The sequence below is a fragment of the Manacus candei genome, unplaced genomic scaffold, assembly GCF_025592945.1.
Source record: "Manacus candei isolate 608988 ecotype Guabito, Panama unplaced genomic scaffold, ASM2559294v1 h1tg000018l, whole genome shotgun sequence".
Classification (NCBI taxonomy): Eukaryota; Metazoa; Chordata; class Aves; order Passeriformes; family Pipridae; genus Manacus; species Manacus candei.
In genome coordinates, this window is record NW_026138066.1 from 21,375,214 (window position 1) to 21,399,661 (window position 24,448).

The window sequence follows — 24,448 nt, forward strand, 5'->3', positions numbered from 1 at the left end:
TTTTTCAGATTTCTACTGAAGGTAAAATGATCTTCACAATGGTCAAGGATGCAGTTAGTTGTTTTCTTTATCTAGATGGCCTTTTCTTGCATGTTGGAGACCTACCAGCTCCACATTCTGTCATTTGTGCAATGTTTCCATTAGCAGCATTTTAAATTAAGCCCTGCATTACATTTTGCACGATGCATGAGGAATGGAAACGGCGAGGAAGATGCTACCAACAAAATCAATAGGGAAACTCTAATTTAATAATACATTGCATTTCACACGTGAACTGCAAAGCAATGTGGAAAAACTAATTAGCTAACTGTCAACACACTGCCATTGGGGAGCTCAGTATTATTCTGTATTCTGCACCCTCAGATTTTTCTTAGACCTTTCTTCTGTTTTGACATCTGGCATCAAAGAGTACTGGAACCTGTTTGGTTTCCCTGGGCTAGGGTTGAACGCCCCAAGCCAACCATCTGCCTGCTTTAGCTGGGTTTAGGAGCCTCCAATGTATCTGACTTCATACAGTCAGCTGTAAATACACTGACTATCTCAGTGGTTCTGTTCTCCAAGCCAACCAGAGGTACTTATGGCCAGCAAAAAAGTCTAAATGTGACTAAATCAGGAACACAACTTGTGGCAAAAGCTTTACATCAAGAATGAGCAACTTCAGAAGATCAAAACACTACATAACATGAGCAAAACAGGCTGTTCTCCTCAGGGACTACTCATGAGGACTGTGATTCTGCATGGAGAGGAATATCATATTACAGTTCTCTTGGAAAGCTTGGATCTTCCTTTAGAAGGACATGGAGCCAGTCCCTCTTCTGTACTACAAGGACAGAAGCCACAGAAATCCATAAAAAGCCATGGAGCACTAATTACACATCAGAACTGGTCCTGGGCTGTACAGTGTTATAACCCACAGCAAAACCAATACAGTCTGAATTATTAATATTTTCAGGAGATATAAACTCAAGAGAAAAGTAAACAAGATTGATATAAAAATGTTTTTGATATGTTTTCTTTCTCCTTTTTTAAAAGGGCCCTAATGAAAGGCTGTCTGTGAAATCATTCCTGACATCTGCTCTATCTGCTCTCACTGCCTTGTAGTGAGCTTGGTATAATGAAATGTTGACAATATTCAGTATAATTCAGAATTCACCGCACTGGGAGCACTGATTCAGTATTCATGTCAAAATAAATTTAGCATTGATTTTTAATCTCTTCATCACCAGGAGCAAAGTACAAATTCATAAATTTTAATTTATATTTTACTTTAGTAAGTGTAATTACCTACAACATTTATAAATTAAAGCAGTGTAAGAGAAAGATGCTGGTTTGATCAAAATTCATAACCTGATCCTATTGGGCATTAATTTTATTTTATATTGATCCTAACTAAGAGACAGATTATTTGCTTGCATAAAGGCTAAGAGAGAAATCACCACATCCATGCAAAGCTACAGCCCATATTAAACCTGAGTTATTTTTCAAAACAGACTAATATTAAGACCCTCATAACCTTGGAAAGCAATGATATCTGTGAGGAAAGAACATACTTTTTTTCATGGTAATTACCTCTCTCTGGCAGGCTCTGTGAACTTAATTCCTCCCCAGACTGACTCTGGCATTACTACAGAGTTTACTTTTAAATCAAGACTTTCTGAGCACCCTCAGCAAGCAAGAGCCTCCAGGGCCACTGTGCTCTTCCCAGCAACTCCTTGTTTGCTACCTGGCAGCTTGGCATGATCAGCCACCTCCTGCCTTAGCTGGACTTGTGTCTTCTCTGGACAACAACTGCGTGCAAATGCCCTGCAGCAAAGATTTCAGTGAGCTCACTAGGGTATGGCAGCAGCCTAAGTCTGACAATCAGAAGAAGAACAGACAAACATATATGAAAATAATTTTTCAAGTGGGTGATTAGCACAAGTATGGCAGGTGTTCCTCTGATAGCTGAGGTAGCTCATTTAGAGCTAAGTTCATCTTCTTCCACAATTCACTACAACTGACTGTCAACCCTTCCTTGTTGACCACAAGTGGTGCAGTACCCAGAGCAACTCAGCCCATGTTTCTTCTTCTCTGTTTTTACAAGGTCTAAGCTAATTGGGTCCTAATTTGGGCCTTGTGTGCTACTGGCATTCTATCTATTCTATTTATTCTAATAAGTGTTAGTGATCAATTTTCTGGGCTAAAGGGAGTTGGGGTTTATGTAGTTTGGGTTTTGCTTGTTATTTTCTCCCGTATTAAACAAAGGTTTTGCCCTGAGTCTAGAACTGAAGTGTCCAAACTTTAAAGGGCAGAGTTCTTCAAAAGGAAAAAAAAAAATCCCCTGTAACCACACTGCTCGAGGCCAGAGATACATTTATCTTCCTTGACCAGGATGTGACCCTCACCTCCACTAACTGTAGAGTGAACGAGCAGATTGGGTTACCTGTCACATAGCTTTCTTCAAACACCCACTAAACACATTTTTGCCTCTGTTTCTTCATTCTCTTTCTTGATTTTGCTGTCACTGGCAACAAAAATGAATGGCTTATCCTTCAGACTATATCAGCTCAGGACACCACAGGAGGAATTATGAGGCTGCAAGTTATTTCTCAGCTTTATCACAGACTCAGTTCATGCTTTTGCATAAGACTTTTACATCCAGATGTTCTGTAATAACTAGGCACCTAAATATTGGTGAAATGTCAAAATTCTTCCAAAGACCAGGGACTTTAACTCCCTTGTGCCTCAGCTCACTCTCACATCTGTATATCTTTGGTTAAAGATGGCTACAGAGAGATGTAGCCCACCATGGACCCAGACTACATGTTCCATTTGAACTCTGGTTTGGATTTTATGTGATGAGATTTAGCCTTTTATGTCCTTAACACCTAGGACATCTTTGCATTATCTCCTTGATCCTTTGTAAAAGTTAGAGCAACCATTAGTAATTTTCAATAGTCATAATGGGTTTAATATGGTAATGGCATGCCCTAATCAAATAAACTCTACACATGGGGAATCTTCTAACGGCTGAGAAGAAAAAATGGGATTTATTTTGTTCTGATGGATTAAAAAAAATGGTCTCAGCAAAAGAGATAATGAAACCTTGGTCTGCAGAGGGATTAAATTAACTTAATGGACATGCAAACTAACTATGCAGAGATACTCGTGCTCCTTTCTGAAATGTGGAAAACTGGTGATCTTGGAAACTATCCTATCACTTGGAACACATAGCAACCAGTTGAATTGTTGTGGTGCAGAGTGCAGCTGCAGACTTCTTTACGAGATTTTATTTTGCCCAAAACTGACTATGGAAGATTATTTTCAGTGCAGAGCTAAGGCAACGGAAGACAATTATCATTCACAGTTTACTTTTTATAGTTTATGCTTTGGCTCTTAATGCTGTAATGTCAGAAATTAGATTAAATTAGGTGCTGGACAGAAGAGGAAAATGGGTTAAGTGTTTACATAGGCTAAGGGAATAGTGCAGCATCTCATTCAGCAAGAAGTGAATTACTACTGTCATTAATAATGTATGCCTAAGCATTAGCATAATGTTCTCTTATTTACCTGCTCCACTCATGGTGAAAATTGCCTTAGAAGTCACCCCTGATTTTCTTCGCTTGTGCAAGCACACATTGTGCTTTGTCATGACTCACATCCTTTCCTCCAAATTCTTCTATGAATATTTTGTTTTGTAGAACAAGAAACCTGCCACAGTTTGTGTAAATAAACTTTTGCTTTGCATACAGGCATGTTTATTCAAAAAGAAATGAAGCAAGGCTGAGGGAAATATGCAAAAGAGAAAGAAAGCTACAGGTGACATTAGTAACACATTTTCAGAGACCTTGAGAAATTAGGAATTATTTGATGGTATCTTTACACCCTAAAAAAAATAAATAAAGGTGCCTAAACACTTTAGACTCACCTTTGCTTTACTGTATTTAATATTATTAAAAAAGTCCTTCTTAGGAAAAAAAAAAGATGGGTAATCCACATACCTAAGGTCACAGATGATGAATCTTCTGCCAAGGTATTTTTGGACCAATTCAGGAAGAAGCTGAGTACAAGCTCATTCTGAAAGAGAATAAAAATACCTTAGGTAATACCATATGTTGTGCTCTGTGCCTTAAATTGTTCCCCTCAAAGAAGATTGCTGTTAATTTTTTTATGTATATATTAGATTTAGCAAAAAAAGGGAGCCTTTCCCTTATGATTATGGGCAATCATAATGACTTCTACTCAGGCACTGGGAAGACAATGGTGCCTGTTACCACTGTCCCAGGGATGCTGCACTGGTGCCTACCTGGCCCCTCTCTGTCAACACACTTCCAGACAGCAGTGTGCTGTGTGGGCCATGGATCTGCACTCTTGCTTGATCTCCAGTAGCTCAGGATTTGTATCAGTAGCTGCAACTGCTTTTCCAGAGCAGCCCATCTGTGACACAAACACAGGAGCCCATCTTTGCTGTGTCCTGTGCAGTCAGCACGAAACTCGCCCTTGGCGTGGGACTGACCCCGAGCATCGTGTGGGCCTCCCTGAGGCTTGGATATTGTATAAATCTCCCTCACATGTCAGCTTAATGGACACTTACACTGAAAAGCTCCATACAGAGTTAAACCCTACCAGAAACCCACAGGGAGTGAAAGGGATGATCATATTTCACCATCCTGTTTAAAAGAGTAATCCACCTTATGCACTGCACTGTAACTTTTATTTTTATGTATTGACCTGTGCTGCTCTAGTGAACACAGATAACAGGTACTTACATTCAGCTGTAGGGAATTAAAACAATAAACCAAATCCCCAGATTTGAGTATTGGGCAAGGCAATAAAAATGTGAATTCTGAAATGGACTCTTATGACTCTGAATCAAAGGTGGACAGTAATTGCATTTTATTAGCTTTTCCATAAAGCCGTCTATCAGAATGGCCATTCTTTAGGATGGTTAGAATTGCTATATTCATGCTGATGTTACTTGGACTGACAATGTAATGAATGGGTAGAACAAGAGACTTTTCAGATTCTAGCATTAAAATGTCACCACTGTTTTTTTCAAGCCTGTGGAAAATAATGTGTCTCTTATTGGGAAGATGTACTTCATGTAGCATTTGTGTTGTTTCACTTTGACAAGATGTGGTGTAATTTGTGCGAGGAGAAAAAGAAAAGGAAGAGGGTACTGACAAATGCAGCTAGGGAGGAGTTAATGTGGTTACAGCAGACAGAGGAACAAGATGTGTATGTTCATTGTAGAGATAAGATTTAGCAACTGGGATTTACTTTAACAGTTGCCTTTTATTTTTCATTCTACTGGTTGGAGTTTTTCCTCCCACTCTGATATTTTCTTTAAAAGAAAAATCAGGGGGAAAAAACAGGAGAAACCAACAGAATTATTTTCCTTGAACTGAATGACAAATCCTTAAGCTATTAGCAGTGGACTGCCAATACACCTGCCTGTCTGAGCATGACTGATTATTCTCTCATCTGATAAAAACAGCTTCCAGGGGAAAGCCCATACACCTGCTTCAGCTTCCAGAAGCTTTAAACAGGCAAGTTATTCCCTGTGGGACCTTCATTCCCTCTTTCAGCACAAATCCCATGTGCAGGAAATCTCCAGGGTTGAGAGTATATTTATAGCAGACCAGCCTTTATTTGACAGCATGAAAATAAGCAGAGAAACTCTAACCCTTCAAGTTCAAAAATCTTGAGAGAAGTGGGCAGGAGCTGGAAAGAAAGATACACAAACTGACTTGAAAGAGAAATAAAAAATTCCACGTTGAGCAGCATGGTGTTCTTTCTGCTTCCTCTCCACCTACTCTTTCTGCAATAAATGGAAATACGTGAACCGAGAGGTTGTAAATAGGAGATGCAAGGATTGTTTCAGGCGATAGTTCCAAAATCTCATTCTGAAGGAGACAACACTCCGAAAAAAAATGATGTTTGGTTTAAGTACAGAAGTGGAATTCAGGCAGATCTCACAACAGGAACAGGACAGGATCTCACAACAGGCAGGAACAGGACAGGCATGTACAGTGCTGGTGCCACAGCACTGACTGCAAAGCTTTCCCTGCCTGTGTGTCCATCGCACTCAACAGGTACTGAAGCTCAGGAGGAAGCAGCAAGGCAAATGCTGGCAAAAAGAATGCAGAAACCTAATGGAACAGGTCATGTGGCAGGGGCAGATGAAGCAGGCTGTCCAGGGCTAAGTGCTTCAAAAGCAGTGGGGGGGATGTCTCCTGTGTGTTTGGGGAGATAAGCATTTTGCACGCTGTTATTCATAAGACAGCAATTTCCCCCTGAACTGTGCTAATCTGCCTGCTGCAGAACTCCACCATTTCCACCAGCAAAGCGTGTCAATACCTTAAGTTCAGCCTGTGTCAGCAGAGCTCCAAAGCACACAGTGAACTTTCAGGTGATTCCCAAATCGGTGGGACCTCGATCAGTTGGACCCCATTTAATGGGACAGTACAAGCTTAGAATTAAGCATGCATCTAATTACACTGCTGAATAGAAACAGGTATATTAGAGCTTTGAACATGTATGTGTATGACCACAGGCACACTGTATAAAGTGCATAGAGCCCACTTCTAAACAAGCAATTGTTTTTTAGGAAAATGTGACCCTTGGTGAGAATCTTAGAGACCCTGTGATGGTCTTGGCAGATATGCAGGCATTGAGGATGACCACAAGCACCCACTTACCCTTTTCCCACTGAAGTTTTTACCTTTAAATCAGCAAATGGAAATTCTCTACATATGGATTCTTAGGAATGCCTCCTATAGTTTGTCTAACCATTCTTACCTAAGAAGACAACAGTCTCTAATACGTAATGTTGATATTTTGCAGGTCACTCGATAGCATTAGCCTAAAGGGGAGGAGCCAGTTGGTTAGAACTCTCACATCCCCTTTTTTTCAGCCATTAAACTCAAAAGGTACAAATTCCACCTTTACTTACACTAGGATAAACAATTTCAGTGGTACTGGGGGGACTGGCACAGCCCTGCACCAGTTTAGCAGGGTAGAATTTGTCTACTGCTCTCCATCAGAGACTAACTAGAAAAGCACTCTGCTGGTAGTGAAACACAGTCAGATTTCAAACCAGATTTAATTCTGATAGAAAGAAAAGCAGCCTCCCCTCTGCTTTCAGCTTTCTTTTCAGCCGTGTTAGAGTAGATTTGGGGTCAGAGAACACCCATGCGCCTGTTATACTTTAACACGATGGAGAATCAGCAGGAAAGAAAGAAACCAGAAAAAGCTGACCTTGGTGCAGCTGTTAAAACTTCAGGAGAGGACAGCGGAAAAGAGAGGACTTTGAACCCTCCCCATTTTGGATCTGCTGGATGCCTTGCCGCGGGAGTACAGGAGTGGTGGGAGTTCAAGGGACCCACACACCTCGGGGGGAGCTTTGTACCACCACGCTCTGTGCCCCCACACGGGCACTGTGGGAGCTGTTTTCTCGTCTCTGCAAACCCCGAGGAGCGCCAGCGAATAAAAGGCAAATGAAATATGGGAAGCTCTTATCAAACGTGATTACTTTTACGGTGTAAAACATTACTCACTCTAGAACAATGCTGCGGTCCTCATTTTTACTGTACGCTTGAAAATGAGGGGACATAATTTACAATCATTTCCATTTACACCCTCTTTAAAGCCCTTTTATACAGCCTATAAGTCACCATAAAGCTGTTTATAGAACCTATCCATAGCTGAAACATTGCCACTGTTTGCTTACCTGCTTGCATTAGATTTATCTTTGCCCCCAAAGTCCTTACATAATTTGGATACTCAGAAAAACCTTTATAGACTCAAACCCCAAAAGACCTATTTTATTTTTTTTTTCTGATTAGCCTACTGTGCACCTGCACTTACTATTATGTTTGTCAAATGCCCTCACCACGATAAACAAACCCCCTCAAATATCCAAGCCCGCTGAAGTTGCACAGAAAACAAATCTATGTGAAAGATGTGGGACAAATAACATCAGTTTATTTAAGACTACGTAGTTTTGCAAGATCAGTGTGTACATCTAGTGTCTGAGCTGTGTTATCAATAACTATATAAAAGCCAGTTATTATATTATAGTTATTATATCAATAACCATATAATATCCACAAATTAAATACCACATCTTTTAAATGATGAGAGATGGGAAGATTATCCATGCAATGTTACCAGTTGGTTGAGGGCACCAAATGCACACAGTTTTCAATATAAGAAATTGCTTTAGGGTCAGTTTTAGATTTTTCACTTGCAATGCCCAAGCCATGTGCAAGTTGTCTTTCCAAGATAAGCATGAAGACATTCGGTTTTGTCAATGCTGCTGTTTGACACCAGGGCCAAAAGCAGACTAAATTAATGGAGCCTTACCTTGCTTTTGTGTCCCCAGGCAATGTATAACCCTTCTACAATACAGCCACGCAATGACAAGCCACTAGGGTAGCCCTAATTCATATTAGGAGATTTGGGCTGCAATCTCCACTCAGTCCATTGCTCAGTTGGACTTGAGTGAAACAGAAAAATGTAACAGTAGTCAGCAGCAGCTGCCTTTTGTCACAGATTTGATTTACACTTTGAGAACGTATATTTTTGTCATCTTCTGTGTTACCAAGCTTCAATTCATTGGGTTTTGATGTTTCACCTCTTATTGGTGACATCGCTTGGTTGTTCTGCCATTTCATGAAGAAAAACTCCAGAAGTCTAAAGATTGTTGGGGATGTTGCCTTGCAGATCTAGAAAACCCAGGTACTTCAGTGTATGCAGGCAGTGAGTCAGTCAGCAATGGTGCAACTGGTCCAAACCTAAATATTCTTACACTGTGATCATAAATATTGCCACTGGTTTGGGAGGAGTAGAACAAAATTAATAAAAGGTGCTGAAACCTATTTTTGATCCTGTCCTAATTGACTCAGTGCAAAATGAAGGTGCATCAGCTTCTGCATTTTAGTGATTGATGTAATGAATACAGCTTGTTGTTCATGTATACAGTCTGTTGGTGGAGTTATTTATAACAGTCTTAACCTGAATTTAAGAAAATCATTCCTATTCCAGGCAATTCTTCAACAAATATCGAAGAGGAAGTCAATGAGTGAGGCTTATGCTCAAAGTTAAATGACAGACTTAAAAAACATGCTGTGACTAGGGATGGGCATGAGCATATTTAAGCATTTAAACTAGTCCAAGAAAAAGTATCTCCATCAACTGATGTGTCTGCATTTGTTGGATCTGATACTAAAGTTCAGTGATGGAGAAAGGAAAAGTTTCTATATTAAAGAAGGGTGTAAAGAAACATTTCATTCCATTTGAGCTCAGTGCAAATGAGAAGGCAGCTGTTTTCCATCTCTACTCCTTCATTCCAACCATTTAGCAGAAAAGGTCAGTGACATTCTGACATACTCTTAATTATAATACAATTAGCATAATCAGAACTTAGTCTGGACTAAAAAGCATGCACTTAAGGCATGACTGAGGAAGGAATTTGGACATAATCTGATTCTTTCTTCATTTCTAGGATTTGTAATTACTTAATTGGTAGAACCAAGTCCTGTGTGGACTGGACTAAATTTTTCAGAGCTGAAAATGGTGTCTAGTCAATCAGGGTAATGTGTTTACAGTGATAACAAGGGTATTTTATAATGAAATAAAAGCTCTTCTCTCCATCTCAGACAATACTCCAGTCTTCTGCACAGCTACAGTAGAGCTACGATATGGTACAGGTACATTTCAGCATGAAGAAAAGAGTGGGGCAAGAAAGTAAAAGGGACTCTGCCCTACGGGCATCTGTTCTTACCAGATTTCTTCACAAATTTATGAATTAATTATTTATTCCTACATAGTTTTACTATTTCATAGGAGTGACACTTTGGTAACTCTTGAGAACAGACAACTCACTAAATGGTCTCAGCCAGGCTCCTCGGCAATTTGAGAGAAAGGGCAAATTTGACTGCAAAGTTGTCACAGGCATGAAAAGAGACAAAACAATTGTACTTATTTTTATCAAGAATACCTCCTAGCTTGGCTTTCTGCTCAGGCTAAAGCCAAGAAGACACCATGACACTTTTAAAAGAGTCATACCAAAGTGAAAAGTAAAAAAAGAATACAAAGGAAATTACCCACCGGCTGATCTCCTTGTTCTAAGTGGGTCAGAACACGTCAGTATTTTCTAAATTTCTCACATCTCCCAGCAGGAGAAGCATATTGAAGTAAAAATAATGATTCAATGTTTATGGAGTATCAATAACTTTAAAGGTTACCATCTAGAATTGCAGGTTAGCTGCACGGGGGTAAGCAAGATGATTTCCCACATGCAGCAGCACTTTACAGAGGGAAACAACCTGCTCATTGTTCCATTTGTTGTCGTGCCCTCCAAGTCCAGCACACCAGGAGCAGCGCAGCCCTCTTAGGCACAGAATTGCTTTCTTCTCCTCATGGTTCAGTGCTACAGGCTGTACCAGCCTGGAAATAGCCCCCCTGGGCTTGTTCAGAGCCACAACAGCACGTGTCCCCAGGCAGATCTGCCCACAGTTACCTCCGACTGCCCTAGCTGTGGTTGTGTCCCAGTGTCCCAGCAGCAATGTGCTGGGAGGACATCCCCAGCTCCATGGGTGCATGCTGCAGGCCCATAAAGGGAGCACGAAGGGCATTAGGAAACCCACTGTAAGGCAGCCTGCTCTGGCTGATCACTAACCCATGCACAGACCATGGAGTGGGAGGGAGAACAAAGCTTCTGTGTGTGACCGGGAAACATTTTCATTGCTATCCCAGGGCCTTAAGCAGTATAATTTTTCAACTGAATCTTAGGCTTCTACACAGCAGTGCTTGGCCCAAATTGAAAATCTGTGTACCTTCCAGCAGGCCAGAGTACAGCAGAAGATATCAGCTTTCCCTCATCTGTGACCAAAAGGCGCTAACGTAAAATATACCCATGACCCGAACGTGAGCATCAGAAATGAATCACAGAATTGTTAGGGTTGGAAGGGACCTCTGGAGATTATCTAGGCCAAGCCTACTGCCAAGGCAGGGGCACGTGGAGCAGGTGACACAGGAATGGGGTCAGGTAGGTTTGGAATGTTTCCAGAAAGGGAGACTCCACGACCTCCCTGGGCAGCCTGTGCCAGGGCTCTGCCACCCTCAGTGCAAAGACATTCTTGCTCATGTTGAGGTGGGACTTCTCGTGTTTTAATTGCACAACAATCAACCCATACTTGTGCAGATTATTTGGCAGGTTCAGCCAAGGGAGCCAAGCCCCCAAATCAGCTGTTTGTACCAAATTAGGTGTAACTCTGTGAAACAGATAGTTTTTATCCTCTTTGGAAGTCTTCTCAATTTCAACAGAGGGCTCAGAATTTATATTCATATTAATAAGAGAAATCTTGTTCGTTTTGCATATGGACAACTTCCTCTTTAATCTCCATTACACAGTCACAGCTGGGAAAATTTTACAGTTAGATAGTAAACATTTTTCTCCTCCTCCAAGATGCTTGAAATTTTGGAGAACAAACATCCTGTCATACCCTATTTTGGTAACCTAGGCTGTCTCTGCTATTAAACCAAAGCAGCCCCAATTTGAGCTGCAGGCCTGAGGCCATGACATGGCTCACCTGGCAGAGGCCCCTTAGCTGCTCCCAGCCGTGGCTTTTATGATGCTGAAGTGCATAAGGCTTTGTCCTGGCCCAGACAATGAAAAGGCAATGTTTGTTACCATTTAAACTTTCCCCTTTTAAACAGGGGAACCTCAAATCTCAGAAGGTAATAATGAATAAAAATGAGAAACCCCCAATTTTAATGGACACAGTGTATCATTCTGATAAAATTGAAACAGTCTGTATTTGGTCTTATGTTTGCAAAACAATTTCTTCTACATGTTAACCACATTTTGAAATGGGTATTTCTGGGCTGAAAGAATGGAACTTTTCATTTAACAGCTGTCAAAATCAGACTTTTCAATATTTCAAAGCCTACTCCTTTTTTAGACATTACATTCCTCAGAACCTACTCCTTTCTGTCAAAAATTCAGTGAATCACTACTTTTCGATGGCAGCAAAGGAAGAAAAGTTTTTCTGAAAAATGCCCTGCCAGGTCTAATAAACTATTTCTCTGTCATGCTTGTCTTTGTCTTAAGTTTTGATGAATGCTGTAATGGCTTCATCCCAAAACAGCTGCATTAGAAGATGTGTCACTTACGTAATTTTTTTTGGCCCCAAATGGGGCAATGGAAGGCTTCCTGAATCATTTGGTACAATCCCACTAGAAGTCATATGCAAATTAAAAAAAAAAAACAACTAGAAATGCTCACATTAGCCAGTTTCCTGGAGCCACTTAATAGCTGCTTCAGATAGAGATTCAAATCCTTCACTCTTCTATGTTCCAGATCTGCAAAAGGTAAATGCCACGAGTGGGGAAACCTGCAAAAGAAAAATATTCGTAAGCATAACTCTTGTACTGTATTTGCTGAAAACGTTTCCAATTCTACTTAACAGAAGAAAGTCAAGACTTTCTAAGTGGTTTGGCAGGTAGAGGAAGGGATGGGTAGAGAGTCCAGAGGATTTTTTACCCTCGCACTCTGGTTCTTCTAATAATTTGCTGATATTTTGTTTCATACTGTAGCACTTTTTCTGTCTAAATCATTAATTTAAAAGTAAGTAAATAAATAAAACCTAAAAGGCAGTTATTTGCATTTTGTGATATTTAAATAATTAGCCCTTTATGAAAAAGGAAAGCACTGCCCTCCCCATTTTTTTCACTGTGCCCAGCACAAGAGATCTCTGATCTCAGCCCAGGGCTCATGCTATACACAGTCTTACAACAGAATACCGAGTACCAAAGCCCCACAGAAACAATGTGACATTTGATGAATATATCATTGCTTGCATTTTTACCTCAGCTATTTAGAGTGTAGATAGGTTTTTCAGAGCAGGTCCCTGATCCCATATGTAATTTCAGGTACTAGCCTAATAAAAGCAATATATGAAAACAAACGATTGTCCATAGCAAAAAAATCAATCCCAACAAAAGCAATAGCAATAATAATAGTAAAAGTAATGGTCTTGCTGAATTTTTATTAAGACGAATTTAATTTCAGTTTAGTAAATAAATCACATGCATAGAATGGCCTTATGTCAATTTTCCAATGCTTTGGTGGTTGAAAATGTCAAAACCTCACATTTTTTTACTTGAATCATCTTTGCATTTTAGAGACAATGCACATTAAATCAGTCAAAAGGTTAGATTTTTAACAATACACATAATCAATTTATATTAACCTTGCCCTGGCGAAGGGTATTTATCTCTCAGGTCGAAGGAGCATTAGAAAAGCTATCTGTGCTAAATTGCACGTAATGGCTTTTGTGATATGGATTGCTAATAGTCAGATTCATAATAAACATTATGCTTTATGTCCTCTAATGTATGGGATAGAGGAAGGCAGAAGTTTTGATCTGGTTATATTTCATGTTCCACCACCCCCACTTGTAAATAGTCAACTGTGTCTTGTTTACAAACCTCTTTTTTTTTCTGCTACAACCTTGTTTATCCACTAGACCTCAAGAGGCATCTGAAGGCTTCAGACAAATGACTAAGGAGCTGTCTAGCATGTGATACATTGGAAAGGGACACTTGGCCAGCCTTTAGAAAGGCAGCTGGGCAATACTGTGAGGAAAAACTCAGTGCTGGTATAACTTACTTTGCAATTACACAAGGGACCAGGATGACAGCAACGTACTGTATGTTTGTATGAACTTTTCATTATTTCTACCCATGGCACTGAGGGGTTGGGGCTCAGTGAGGGGCTGCACAGATGAGCAGCAAGAGGCGACTCTTGCCTCATGAAATCACAGTGGCAGGACACAAAAAGAAGTGGAGGAAGTGAGAGATATGACCCAGGATCATGACATAGACGAGCTGCACAGATAAAAATAGAGCCCAGGCCATCTGGCACACACAGATAGCCTGTGAATATTCTGGGTTCCCCTCTGGGGCACAAAAGGACTTCTTTCAAGGGATTATAGGGAGGAGCTGTTTGGAAGCAGCTTAAAATGAATTAGACTGTGTAACACAGAGAGGGCTCTGGTTGTAAAATGCAGGCCCTCAGAAGATGCATCCTAAGCACAGTGGCCAAACAGAAGACAGAGAAACTGCTGATTGATAGCACCAATAACTGCTGGAGTGAAGGACAATATAAACCTTGTGGTGGCACCAAACCCTTCTTTAGGAGGCCTTTGAGCTTTTGCTGAATTGTGTTTGTGGCTGAAACCAGCTTTGCCCTTGTGAGTGCTCTTGTGTTAGAAGAGGTGAACTTCCCAACCTGACATTCAGCTTTGCATCTACCTTAAGTGGATCAGAAAAACATAAACTTGCACGGTGTGCAGATGTCCTCCACGGAGGATTCCACTCCCTCCTTGTCAGCTTGAACGTTGTTCTGTGTACAAATTATGGCACTTGAATGCTTTCCTGGGTGAAAAGATTTTTGGCCTTTTACAAAACGATAACTAAATGCAATTAATGATCTCTCTGAAACCAAATAAAAAGGAGAATGCTAAAATGCAAGGGTTTGCTTGGGGCAGCTGTGCTTTGGCTTGCAAATATGGGCTGAATGTTCACATGTCAATAGAAAAAGTTCAGATTCTAAGAACTCTGAGCTTTTGCCATTAGTTTCTTGTAATATAGTCAGTATTTGGCACTTGTATGAAGCACTCTCATATTGCATTGTTTTCTCCTAATGAGACATAAATAAATACAATTTCATGGAATCAATACAAAGCAGAAACCAAGTCCTTTCTGTAAGCAGTTCCAATTATTCTAGTAATAATAAACATTTTACTTTTTAAATCATACATTTTTAAACTGATTTTGTGGTTATATTGTGGAACAAAGCTTTTTCCTTCCTTTAAAGCATCTGGCATCAGACAGAGTTGGAGCTTTGTAACACACAGACAGACTAATGGTCTGATATGGTATGGCAGTTTCAGTAATAACAACAATTTCCTTTAAAAGAAATAATTAGTTTTTTATTATTAGGATAAAATCTGAGATACATGAAAAGCCTCAAATTAATGAAGTTCTGTTAGAAAACAAACCAAAACTTTAATATTAAAAAACATGGTTATCAAGAAATATCATAAAATGAATTTCTTTAACACAATCTTGGAGAAAGATCATGCACTGACGGGTTACTGCTGGGACTGAATTATGACAACAAAGCCCTGGTGCTCTTAGAGACAGCTTCAGTATATGCAGATTAACCCTCTGTGAGTTCTGAAACACTCTTTGTGAAAATGTTGTGAGGGATTTTATTAAAAGTAGATTTATCTGAAAAATGGCCAGTACTACTTTTGAAATTCACTACAGGGTTTCTGAGGTCTGTGCATTTCTACAGAGAAATGTATTTTCTTTCAAAGGGCTCTGTCATAAACAGGTACTTGTTAAATATTTCATTTTACAACCTAAAGCTTAGCATGTAAATATCTCCAAATCAAAATCATGATTCAAGCACTTGTAGTATTTGTTTAGTGAAATTTTGATTCTCACCAGCTGCTGCAAACCAGTTCATGTGAGCCACTCATAATGAATCAAATTGGAGTCCCCTCAGGTAGAAGAAAGATTCTCTAGAATAAACTAATCTAAAGCCATTTACCTGAATGCTTCTCACAAGTTTGAGGGAATAGAAAATTTGGATCTGAAATTCTTGGACTTTAAGTCAAAACTGTGTTGTTTGTGGCTGAGTACTTCAGGTTAAATGCCAGACCTTTATATTTTTCAAGGATTTCACTTGAATCTCAACTTGGTTCAAGTAAACTGCTTGTATTTTAGGCCAGTTTTATGTTTTATTGTAGATAGAGCCTGAAGAAGGGCTTGTACAAGATGAGTCAGAATGACTGTGTGGAGGGGACTACTTTGTTCTCATGGGGGATTCGGTATAAGGTATATGATATTTGTAGAAAAAAATAACTCCACTTGTATTACTAAAGCCATGGCCAGTCATTACCTAAGGAAAAGCAGTTTTATGTAAGACAGAAATAAACTGTGGGACTCGCTGTCCCAGGAAACTGTGAAGAAATAAGATTCAGAGATGAAAAGCAGGAACAGACATGCACAAAAAGTAATATTCAGAATTATTGCAACTAACGACAGCATGTTTTTTTCAAAAGATTTTAAATTGAATGATACAAGGCACAAAGTTTGGGTTTTGGAGCCAGGATAGTACATAAGATTATCGTATATCTCTCAGCTGGGGAATATGTGCATCTTTTTGTAAGCAGGTTGTTCATGCCAGCCAGTGTCAGAGATTGGCTTGTTTCTGTTCTGATCCAGTGTAAATATTCCAATGTAAACACTGTTTTAATATATGGATTTTTCTATGAGTTTTGATAAGCATCATGAAGAAAATAAAAACTATTAAAAGCCTCATCGTGCCTTTAACGGAGTCAACACCACTTATCCTTTGATTTTGAGAATAGTTTTGTCAGGTCTAAGCTGTTCTCCCTTTTCTCCTCCCATTAAAAAAGGAACAATAAAAGCCAGACTGTCACAATGGTCTATGATTCAGTTTCTTCTGGGACTGAATAGAAGCCTTGATAGAATACGTCGCATTGCCTTTGTGTTTCTAAAAATATGTCTGCCCTGCATCTTCTCACAGATCTATCTGAGCACAGAGAGAGCCAATTAACAGCAGAATAACATTCACTAATATGCTGCCTTACTCTGGGAGGGCGTGAGATGGAAACTGCTTCTGGAGATGGCTGTGAAGTTTTGAGAACTGGTCGAACGATTTTTCCACGAAAGTGACCACGTTGCAGGTTTGCACCACCTGGACCAGATATATCTGTGTTGGGAAAAAGGGAGAGGCAGAAAAGAGAAATGATCAGAGAGGCATGTTAAAAAAAAATGTACAGGAGAAAATATAGGGTGATTTTAACAAAGAAAAACCTTCCTTTAATGTAGTGCCAAGTGCCAGAGAATTCAGTTTGTAATTCACAGTCTTTGCCGCACAGAAAGAGAAACTTGCCTGGGTAGCATACAACTCAAACACTGAAAGATCACTGCAGTGTGTGAAAACTAATAGTGCACCATTAAAGCATCATATAACAGCCTCCAATTTCTATTAGGCTTCCTAATTTTGTGCCATGCTTTCCTTCTGGATGCTTTAATTAGCTCCTGATTTATTTTTCACTATAGGGCATGAACTGTTTTCTTTAATGGCTCCCTGCAAATATCTGCCTGCCTGGTGTTCTTTCTCTCTGGCACCGCTGTTCATCCCATGATCCCTTTAATGTGGCACAAGTAAATCTTCTATAAAGGAAGAGGGAGAGTATATAAGCTCTCAGAGGAGTCGTTAAAGATCAAGGCAATGAGGGCAAGAAAAGAATACAATACATACAGTGTCAGGCTTTTTGCTGAATCCCAAAATGGTGGCTCTTGAGATTGACTTCTCTGTGTCCAGCATCATCCACTCTTGGGGGACAGCCTCTGGAGCTGGAGGCTTTACAGAGCCTGTCACTGACATCTGTACAAGCGTGTGGATCAAGTTATTGAGTTTAACAGGGAAGCACTCCAAACTTTCCTTTATTTTCCTGAAGAACAAACAAACAGAAGAGGCGCTATTTATGCACCTGTTTTGCTTCCATTTCTTGATCCCTGTTTTCATGGAGGCAAGACCAAAAAAATCACAAATTCTAAAGCCCACCTCACACAAACACATACCCACATAAACACCAGTCACTGCTATTTGCAGCAATGCAGCACATCCAGCCCAGAGCTTTGCTGCTTAAAGGAGTGCTCTTGCCATAGCCTGCCTCATGGCTTAGCTTGGAGCAGTTATTCTTCATTAGCATGATACCACTAGCTTTCTTGCAGACAATAGAGACAAGCAGAACATTTCCACGTGTGTTTTGAGGGCTTCCAGGGTTGAACAACATGTGTTAATTTTGACAGCTAGGAGAGAACGCACCAGTTATTATATTTATTTTTGGTTGCGCTAACCTCACATGGACTCACACGAGTTTGTGCAAGGCTCTTGGATTCAATTTGTGATTTAGCTGGGCATGATGTGTTGCTAAATCCTCTACCCAGCTCTTAAAAGCTCTATCCCTGTGGAACTGCTTAAGATGAATTAAAAAAAAAAAGTAAAAAATGAAAAGAGAGAATTTTTCTGCTGGTATCTCCCTCCATCTCATCCCTGTGCAAGGGAAGCCAGAACACACTTCTGATTTCCTGGAGTTTTAAGATCCTTCATCAGTAAAGACACAATAGATAAAAACAACCTAGATTTACATGTAGATATATACTGCAAATGTGTCTTAAAGTCAAATGAACTTGACTTGAGAAATAACACTGTAAGATAATCGTAGGTCTTTGAAGAGTAAGATGCAGTACTCATTAGAAAACACTTGCCCTCTTGAATTCAATTGCTAATTGAATTTTTAAGACCTATTAATTTGTGATGGTAATTTTTTTTTTCATTTCCCTGCTTATTTCTGCAGCTCTCTGAAGATATTCAAGATAGGTTTTGATGTTATAGAACAACAATCCATTAGTTTCAGGCCATATGGCAGCAAACCTCTACCAAATTGTCAGGGTTTTGCTGTGTTTTTTTTTTTTTGCCTTTTTTCTTTCTTTTCTTCCAGTTTTTTTTTGACTGTATCTAAGTAGGTTACAAGGGCTGACGATATCCTTAACCACCTCCATCATCCCTTGTTCAAAGCTGAGCAAATGCTTCACCTGTCATTTCAAATTAAATTCTTATTCATGGGTTTCTCTGAGTGGGTTGGAGTGCGTAGGGCAATCATTTGAAATCAGCTCCATTCATCACATTAGCCTAATTTTCATGATCTCAGATGCTCTGGCTAAAGTCTGTAGCTTCACAGATGCAACCATACCAGAAAGAATATTCCACCTACAGATAGTTCTCCAGTTCAACCCCCCCCCTCCAAATTAAGATTTTATTCAAAATAGTGTGTGAATTTATCATACACTAATCAGGCATGGTAAACTGAGAAGAGAAGATGTATATATTTTTCTCAATGAAATACAAGGAAAAATATCTCTGAACTGATTTGGTTAATTATCTTAATTATTAATTACATTCTCCAGAAACAGATACATGCAGACTATTTAATAAATTAAACAAATTAACACTCAAATGTAAAACAAGAAAACAAACCTAATTTCAAGATATTAGTACAAGATCAATTCAGTGCTGATTAATTAGGCTGCATCAGAGGTGAACTTTTCCTTTTTAACTCTTACATACTTAATTTAATGTGTAACTGAAACACTTCCTAAGTCATTGAGCTATTAGGTTATAGAATCTGAAACTGACCATACAATAGCAAAGCAATTAGGGAATCAGCCATATTACTATAAGAGACATGATAACTTTTCAGCTAAACATGGTGTAATTTAATTCACATAAAGCAGATCTCAGCTGGTAAATTAGTACTGATTCAGACATCATCACTCTGTAGAACAGCCTGATATCAGAGTACCACTATTCTTTTCATGGGTCCTTTAGGCTTCTAAAATACTTTTAAAACCCAGACTGCTAATCATATATTTTAAATCTAAACAGAGGCTTGTTTTGTCATTTGTGCAAATTTTTCCTGTGAGTTATTTTAAATTATCACATTTAAAATCAAATAAAAACAGAAGTATACATTATTTTCTTCCCCTCTTGATATTCTGTTCTGTCTGTATGCAGTCCTCTTTGTTAGAATAGAAAACACTCAGCAATCCTTATTTCATACCAGCAACAAGGAATTGAGAGGGCCTCTTTGTTATTCTGATGCCATCTCTGAGTGTGTCTTCACAGCAAGGTAAAACAGCTCTGGTTACAGTTTTCTGCACTTCCTTTCAAGGACAAATTGGCTTACAGGAGCCCTCTTTGCCAAAAGCTGGTTCCTAACTATACATGGAACAATGGGGTACATCAAACCCATGTGTTGTATCTTTTTGAAATTTTGCAGTGTATTTTTGGCCTGGATTAGTTCAATGACCCAGTTTATCACGCTGTGGTATCTGATTCCCCTTCTGTTAGCATTTATTAAAGTTCATCCTGAGGACCAGTGGTAGAAGTTTCTCCATGAACTCCCCCAGTTCCTCATACACCTTCTTTTTTTCTGTAGCCACTTTAAGATTAGCAATATTGAAAAGAAGTTGGTAAGGTCATGGGTATTCCTTGCTCCCTGGCCATTACCCCCTTTGCCTGTGCCCAAAGCTGGCTCTGTCTCAGCAAAGATGATAAAAGTGTCTTATTTATTGCAGAGCTCTGGTAGCCCAAGCTGCTTTGAGAATTAGTGCCTGATGGTCCATAGAAAGCAAAACTGAAGTGACCAATATGAAGGACATCAAAAGCACAGGTTAATCAGAAGAAAACAGGAATCTGTCATTAAGCAGAGTAACATCAGCAGTGAATCACAATTCACTATCTGCAAAATATTGCTAAAAGTTTTCAGGTACAAAAAAGTTATTTTTCCATGCAGTAATAACTGTGCACATTGGTGTCTGACCTGCTTCTCAGAGAAGTGAATAAAATATCTGGGATTACTGAAAAGTAATGCCTTTCCTCTTTCCATTGCTGAATTGACTTTGAATTTAAGATTCAGCTCTCAGTCTTTCTACAGAACTGTCAAATTACAGTATCAGGCAAAATACGAACAGACTGGTTGGCTGCTTGTGTAAACAGAGATGGATGAAAAGTTTGGTTAATGTTTTCAGCAGTGACTAGTGATAGTGACTTGATTTTTAGGAAGCAGACATGTCTTATGGACTGGTATTCTGAAGGCTGGTACTTGGATCTCTTTGGACACACCAGCATTTCTACACAGCACATACACTCATTATTACTGACTTAGTAAGATCTTAGTCTTAGTATATGTAAAAGTTATTATTCACACCTAACTTCAGAATAATTTTCTTTATCATTCTTGATGTTATCCTGCTTCTCATTTCCATCTAGGCCTGAAAATAATTTAGAGGATAATGAGCAAAATTTATTTTCATGGGATTCTCAGATGTTAATGAATGTTGTTTCATCTATATTCTACATCCATGAATTTACCAGGCTCCATTTTAAAACGAGTTGGGTAGTATGCCCCCAGAAGCTCTTAACAGAGTTTTCCAGAATATTACTGTTTTGAGCAACAGACCTTTGATAATTCTCAGTGACATTTATTCATGGACAGTTGGTATCCTTTCCATGTACAGCAGTGATAACCCTTCAGTTTAGTACTTTGTTTCCCACTGTGACAGTATACAAGCAATAATCATATTCCTTTTACCGCTTGACTTGCTAGGCTTTAAAATCCAGGTTTGCTTCCAGACTAACTCTTATCCCACATGCTGAGCACATCGGGTACTTTCCTGAAGTGCATCTTCCAGTCTAGTTTCCCTACTAGTCCTCCCATGAGCCTCTCCCAGGACAGATGACATTCCTCTCCCCTGAGCTGGTGGCATGTGGAGTTTGTGCAACAGCCTTCACAATGCCTCAAACAACTTCAATTCAAGGAGGAAGTCTGCCTTCTGTTCCTTTGAGGCACATATACCACAATCTTTACAAACTACTTGAATGCCACTGAAATAAAGTTTAGTGCTGTATTTTTGTCTCTTTCGGATGCCATCAGCTTTCACTGTGCTTTTTAGCTGCTTGGGAAATTTCTTGCTGAAATATCTGCAGCCACCTGAGAAACAGGAATTGACTGCAGTTTGAGATTAGTGTCATGCCTTGAAAGGAGTTACTGTGAATTGTCTAGTCTGAAAACTGCTGGCATTTGTGGCTTGGAGTGGATATGCTTGACCTGGGCAATGAGAGATACCTAACAAATGACTCCATTAATAAATAAGCAAAGACAGTAGCTGACCCAAGCAGCACCTCCCTCAATCAGGCTGCTGAAGATATGCAATGATCTTCCCTGGTAATTGCCAGATACACCCTGCATCTCTTATTCATGGGCTTCTATGAGTGGGTTAGATTGCATGCTGCAATCAATTGAAATCAGCTCCATTCATTGCATTAGGCTAACTTTATGCTCTTAAAACCAGTTTTAAATACCCCTTTAAATACATCCCTTTGCAGGCGCGTTAAAAATGTCAGGCAGTGCCCCACACCATCCTGACATTTGAAGACATCTGCAGAAAACCATAGAGAAAATTTATATCCAGAGGTAAGATGGGTTTCCAGTTTCTGGTAAAACTTTGTTGTCAGGGGAAGGGGAAAAGAGGGAGGATGAAGGATCAAACTGAGTTTCAAGGATCAAACTGAGTTCAGGGCAGATGTTGGAGAGACAACGATGTTTCGTTTGGCACGAGGTGCACGGGCCTGACAAGGAGACACAGAAACTCTTGTTTAACCCTCAATTGGTGCATTGTTTATTCACGACCTGAGGGTGTGACCTTCCAGAAGGTTGGGAGCTGTGAGGCTTAACGCTGCTGCTCATCAGCTCCTAACAGGGAACTGACCCGAGGTGAGAAGAATACAGTGCACAAATGGGACCACAGATTGCTGAACATATCTTAAATCAAGAATGAGACTAAAGGAATTTAGTAAAACACAGAATGTTTCACAATCCTGACAGGGGTCAGTATGTTACAGTCCAAACTCTGAGAGAGTTGTTCTGCTGGCTAAAAAGGTGACAGCAAAGAACAAATTAACACTGTTCTGCCAGGAATATTTGTGACATCATTCATCATTTCACGTTGTTTTTAAACAACAGCAGGGGCAATGTCACTATTATCGCTCAAACCAAACTCAGAAAATTGCTAAAAGCAATGCATTTCTACAGAAATACAGAGAAATACTTTTCTCCTATTTGCACTGCCAAAGATTGGGATTTTCAGTAGATACATTATATGACTGAATCTGAAAGATTACAATAACTACCTTGTACTTAGAACAAGCAATAACTTTCTGTTGGCAGTGTTTGACATTCCAATGACCACACTCCTCGTCTAGAAAAGAACATTTGAAAAACAATGAAGTGTTTTTGAAAGTAATTATAGAGAAAAAGGAGCTACAAACTGCAAGGGATTTAAAAGCTACTAGAAGCTGTGCTAATAATCAGAGCTTCTAATTTCCTTGTCTTTCTAAGGACAGCTTGAAAAATAGATGAATAAGCTACAGAATGACCACGAGAAGTATGTAACTGGATTTTTTTTTTAACATCAATATTTTGTATAACAAGCAGATAAGAATGACTTTTTCTGAGGGACAGCAATAAAGATGATGTAGGTAACACAAAGCTCCCAAAAATCTCAAGATATTAACATTCCTAGAAGCAGGTTGGAAAATGTTTTTTCACGGGGGCAAGTTCTGCATGGATCTAGTCGTCAGGCCATCCTAAAGTCTTAATTTTGGAAAGTGCCTGGACAAAATTTCCAGAAGTTCAAATACTACTAGACATGAAGCCTGATGTTCTGTCCATGTTTAAACATGTAAAAATGCTAATATATTTTTTTGACTTAACACAAATGATGTTCAACTGAATAGAAATTAGAATAAAGCGGGAGAAAAAAAAGCTCCAAGAGAAATAGAATCCATGGAAATTCATGAGCTAATGTAAAGTGATTTTCTTCTTGCAAATGAGCATCTATAATACAAACATATCCTAAGAATATTAATGAACAAAATATGCACTCCAGCAATACCTGACTTTTCTACACCATGTAATGATCTCTATGGACAACAACAAATCTACACTTCAGCATTTCAAAGGAAATTGGAACAATAGCTCTGGAGTTCACTGAACACAGCAGAAAATGCAGTTTCAAATAAGAACAGAGCCCAGAGCTCTGCGGAGGTCTGAACCATTTTGTTGATGTGCAGGAATTGAGTGGAATTTCCACTCTGAAAACCTCCGTTTCCTTAACACCATCCCTAATCTAATGGGAAGAAGGACATGCTGGTCTCTGAGTCCTACCAATAGTTTCTCTGCGCTGAACAGGATTTCCTATCCCAAATACAAACCTCTACCAGGCAACAAAGCACATCAACCCTTCTTACTTCCAAACTCCTGTTGGGCCACATCTCCTTGCAAAGGCCTGCTGTTATTCCATATACTTTGGCTGAGGAAGACTGCAGATAAATTCTCTTTCTGAAGTCCCTCACCTTCTTTACCATAACCCTCAAACTACCCACAACTACCTTGCCCAACTCCAAGAAAGAGTGTGGAGGTTCAACTGCCCTGAACCAAGCCTTCATCCTCAGTCTCCCAGCGAAGCAAGGCTGCAGTGATGCCAACACCAACCATATCTTACCCAACTGAAGAGCAATACTGATCCTTGCTGCCTCCAGAAGGGAACCAGCTCTGAGCTTCGCATGACACTAATGCAATTTTCACTCTGAAGACTCAGATTTTTCCTGTTTGTTATGTATATCCTAGCCCTCTTTCACTAACTAAATGAATTGGATTTTTCACCCGTGAGAGACAGACACAACCACCCAAACTATTTGACAGAATCAAAACTTTTACAATTTAATTAGACA

General features: G+C 39.5%; 1 protein-coding gene across 4 annotated transcripts in view; it reads right to left on the bottom strand.

The window, feature by feature from the left end:
• The window catches only part of PIK3C2G (phosphatidylinositol-4-phosphate 3-kinase catalytic subunit type 2 gamma), a 206,915-nt gene that overhangs the window by 28,859 nt on the left and 153,608 nt on the right, over positions 1 to 24,448 (bottom strand). For all 4 annotated transcript variants that reach the window (XM_051784414.1, XM_051784415.1, XM_051784417.1 and 1 more), the window contains 4 exons: positions 17,351 to 17,543; positions 16,674 to 16,795; positions 12,272 to 12,380; positions 3,981 to 4,056 (listed from right to left, as the gene is read on the bottom strand). In XM_051784414.1, coding sequence (XP_051640374.1) covers positions 3,981 to 4,056; positions 12,272 to 12,380; positions 16,674 to 16,795; positions 17,351 to 17,543 — 500 coding nt within the window. The remainder of the gene's footprint in view (positions 1 to 3,980; positions 4,057 to 12,271; positions 12,381 to 16,673; positions 16,796 to 17,350; positions 17,544 to 24,448) is intronic.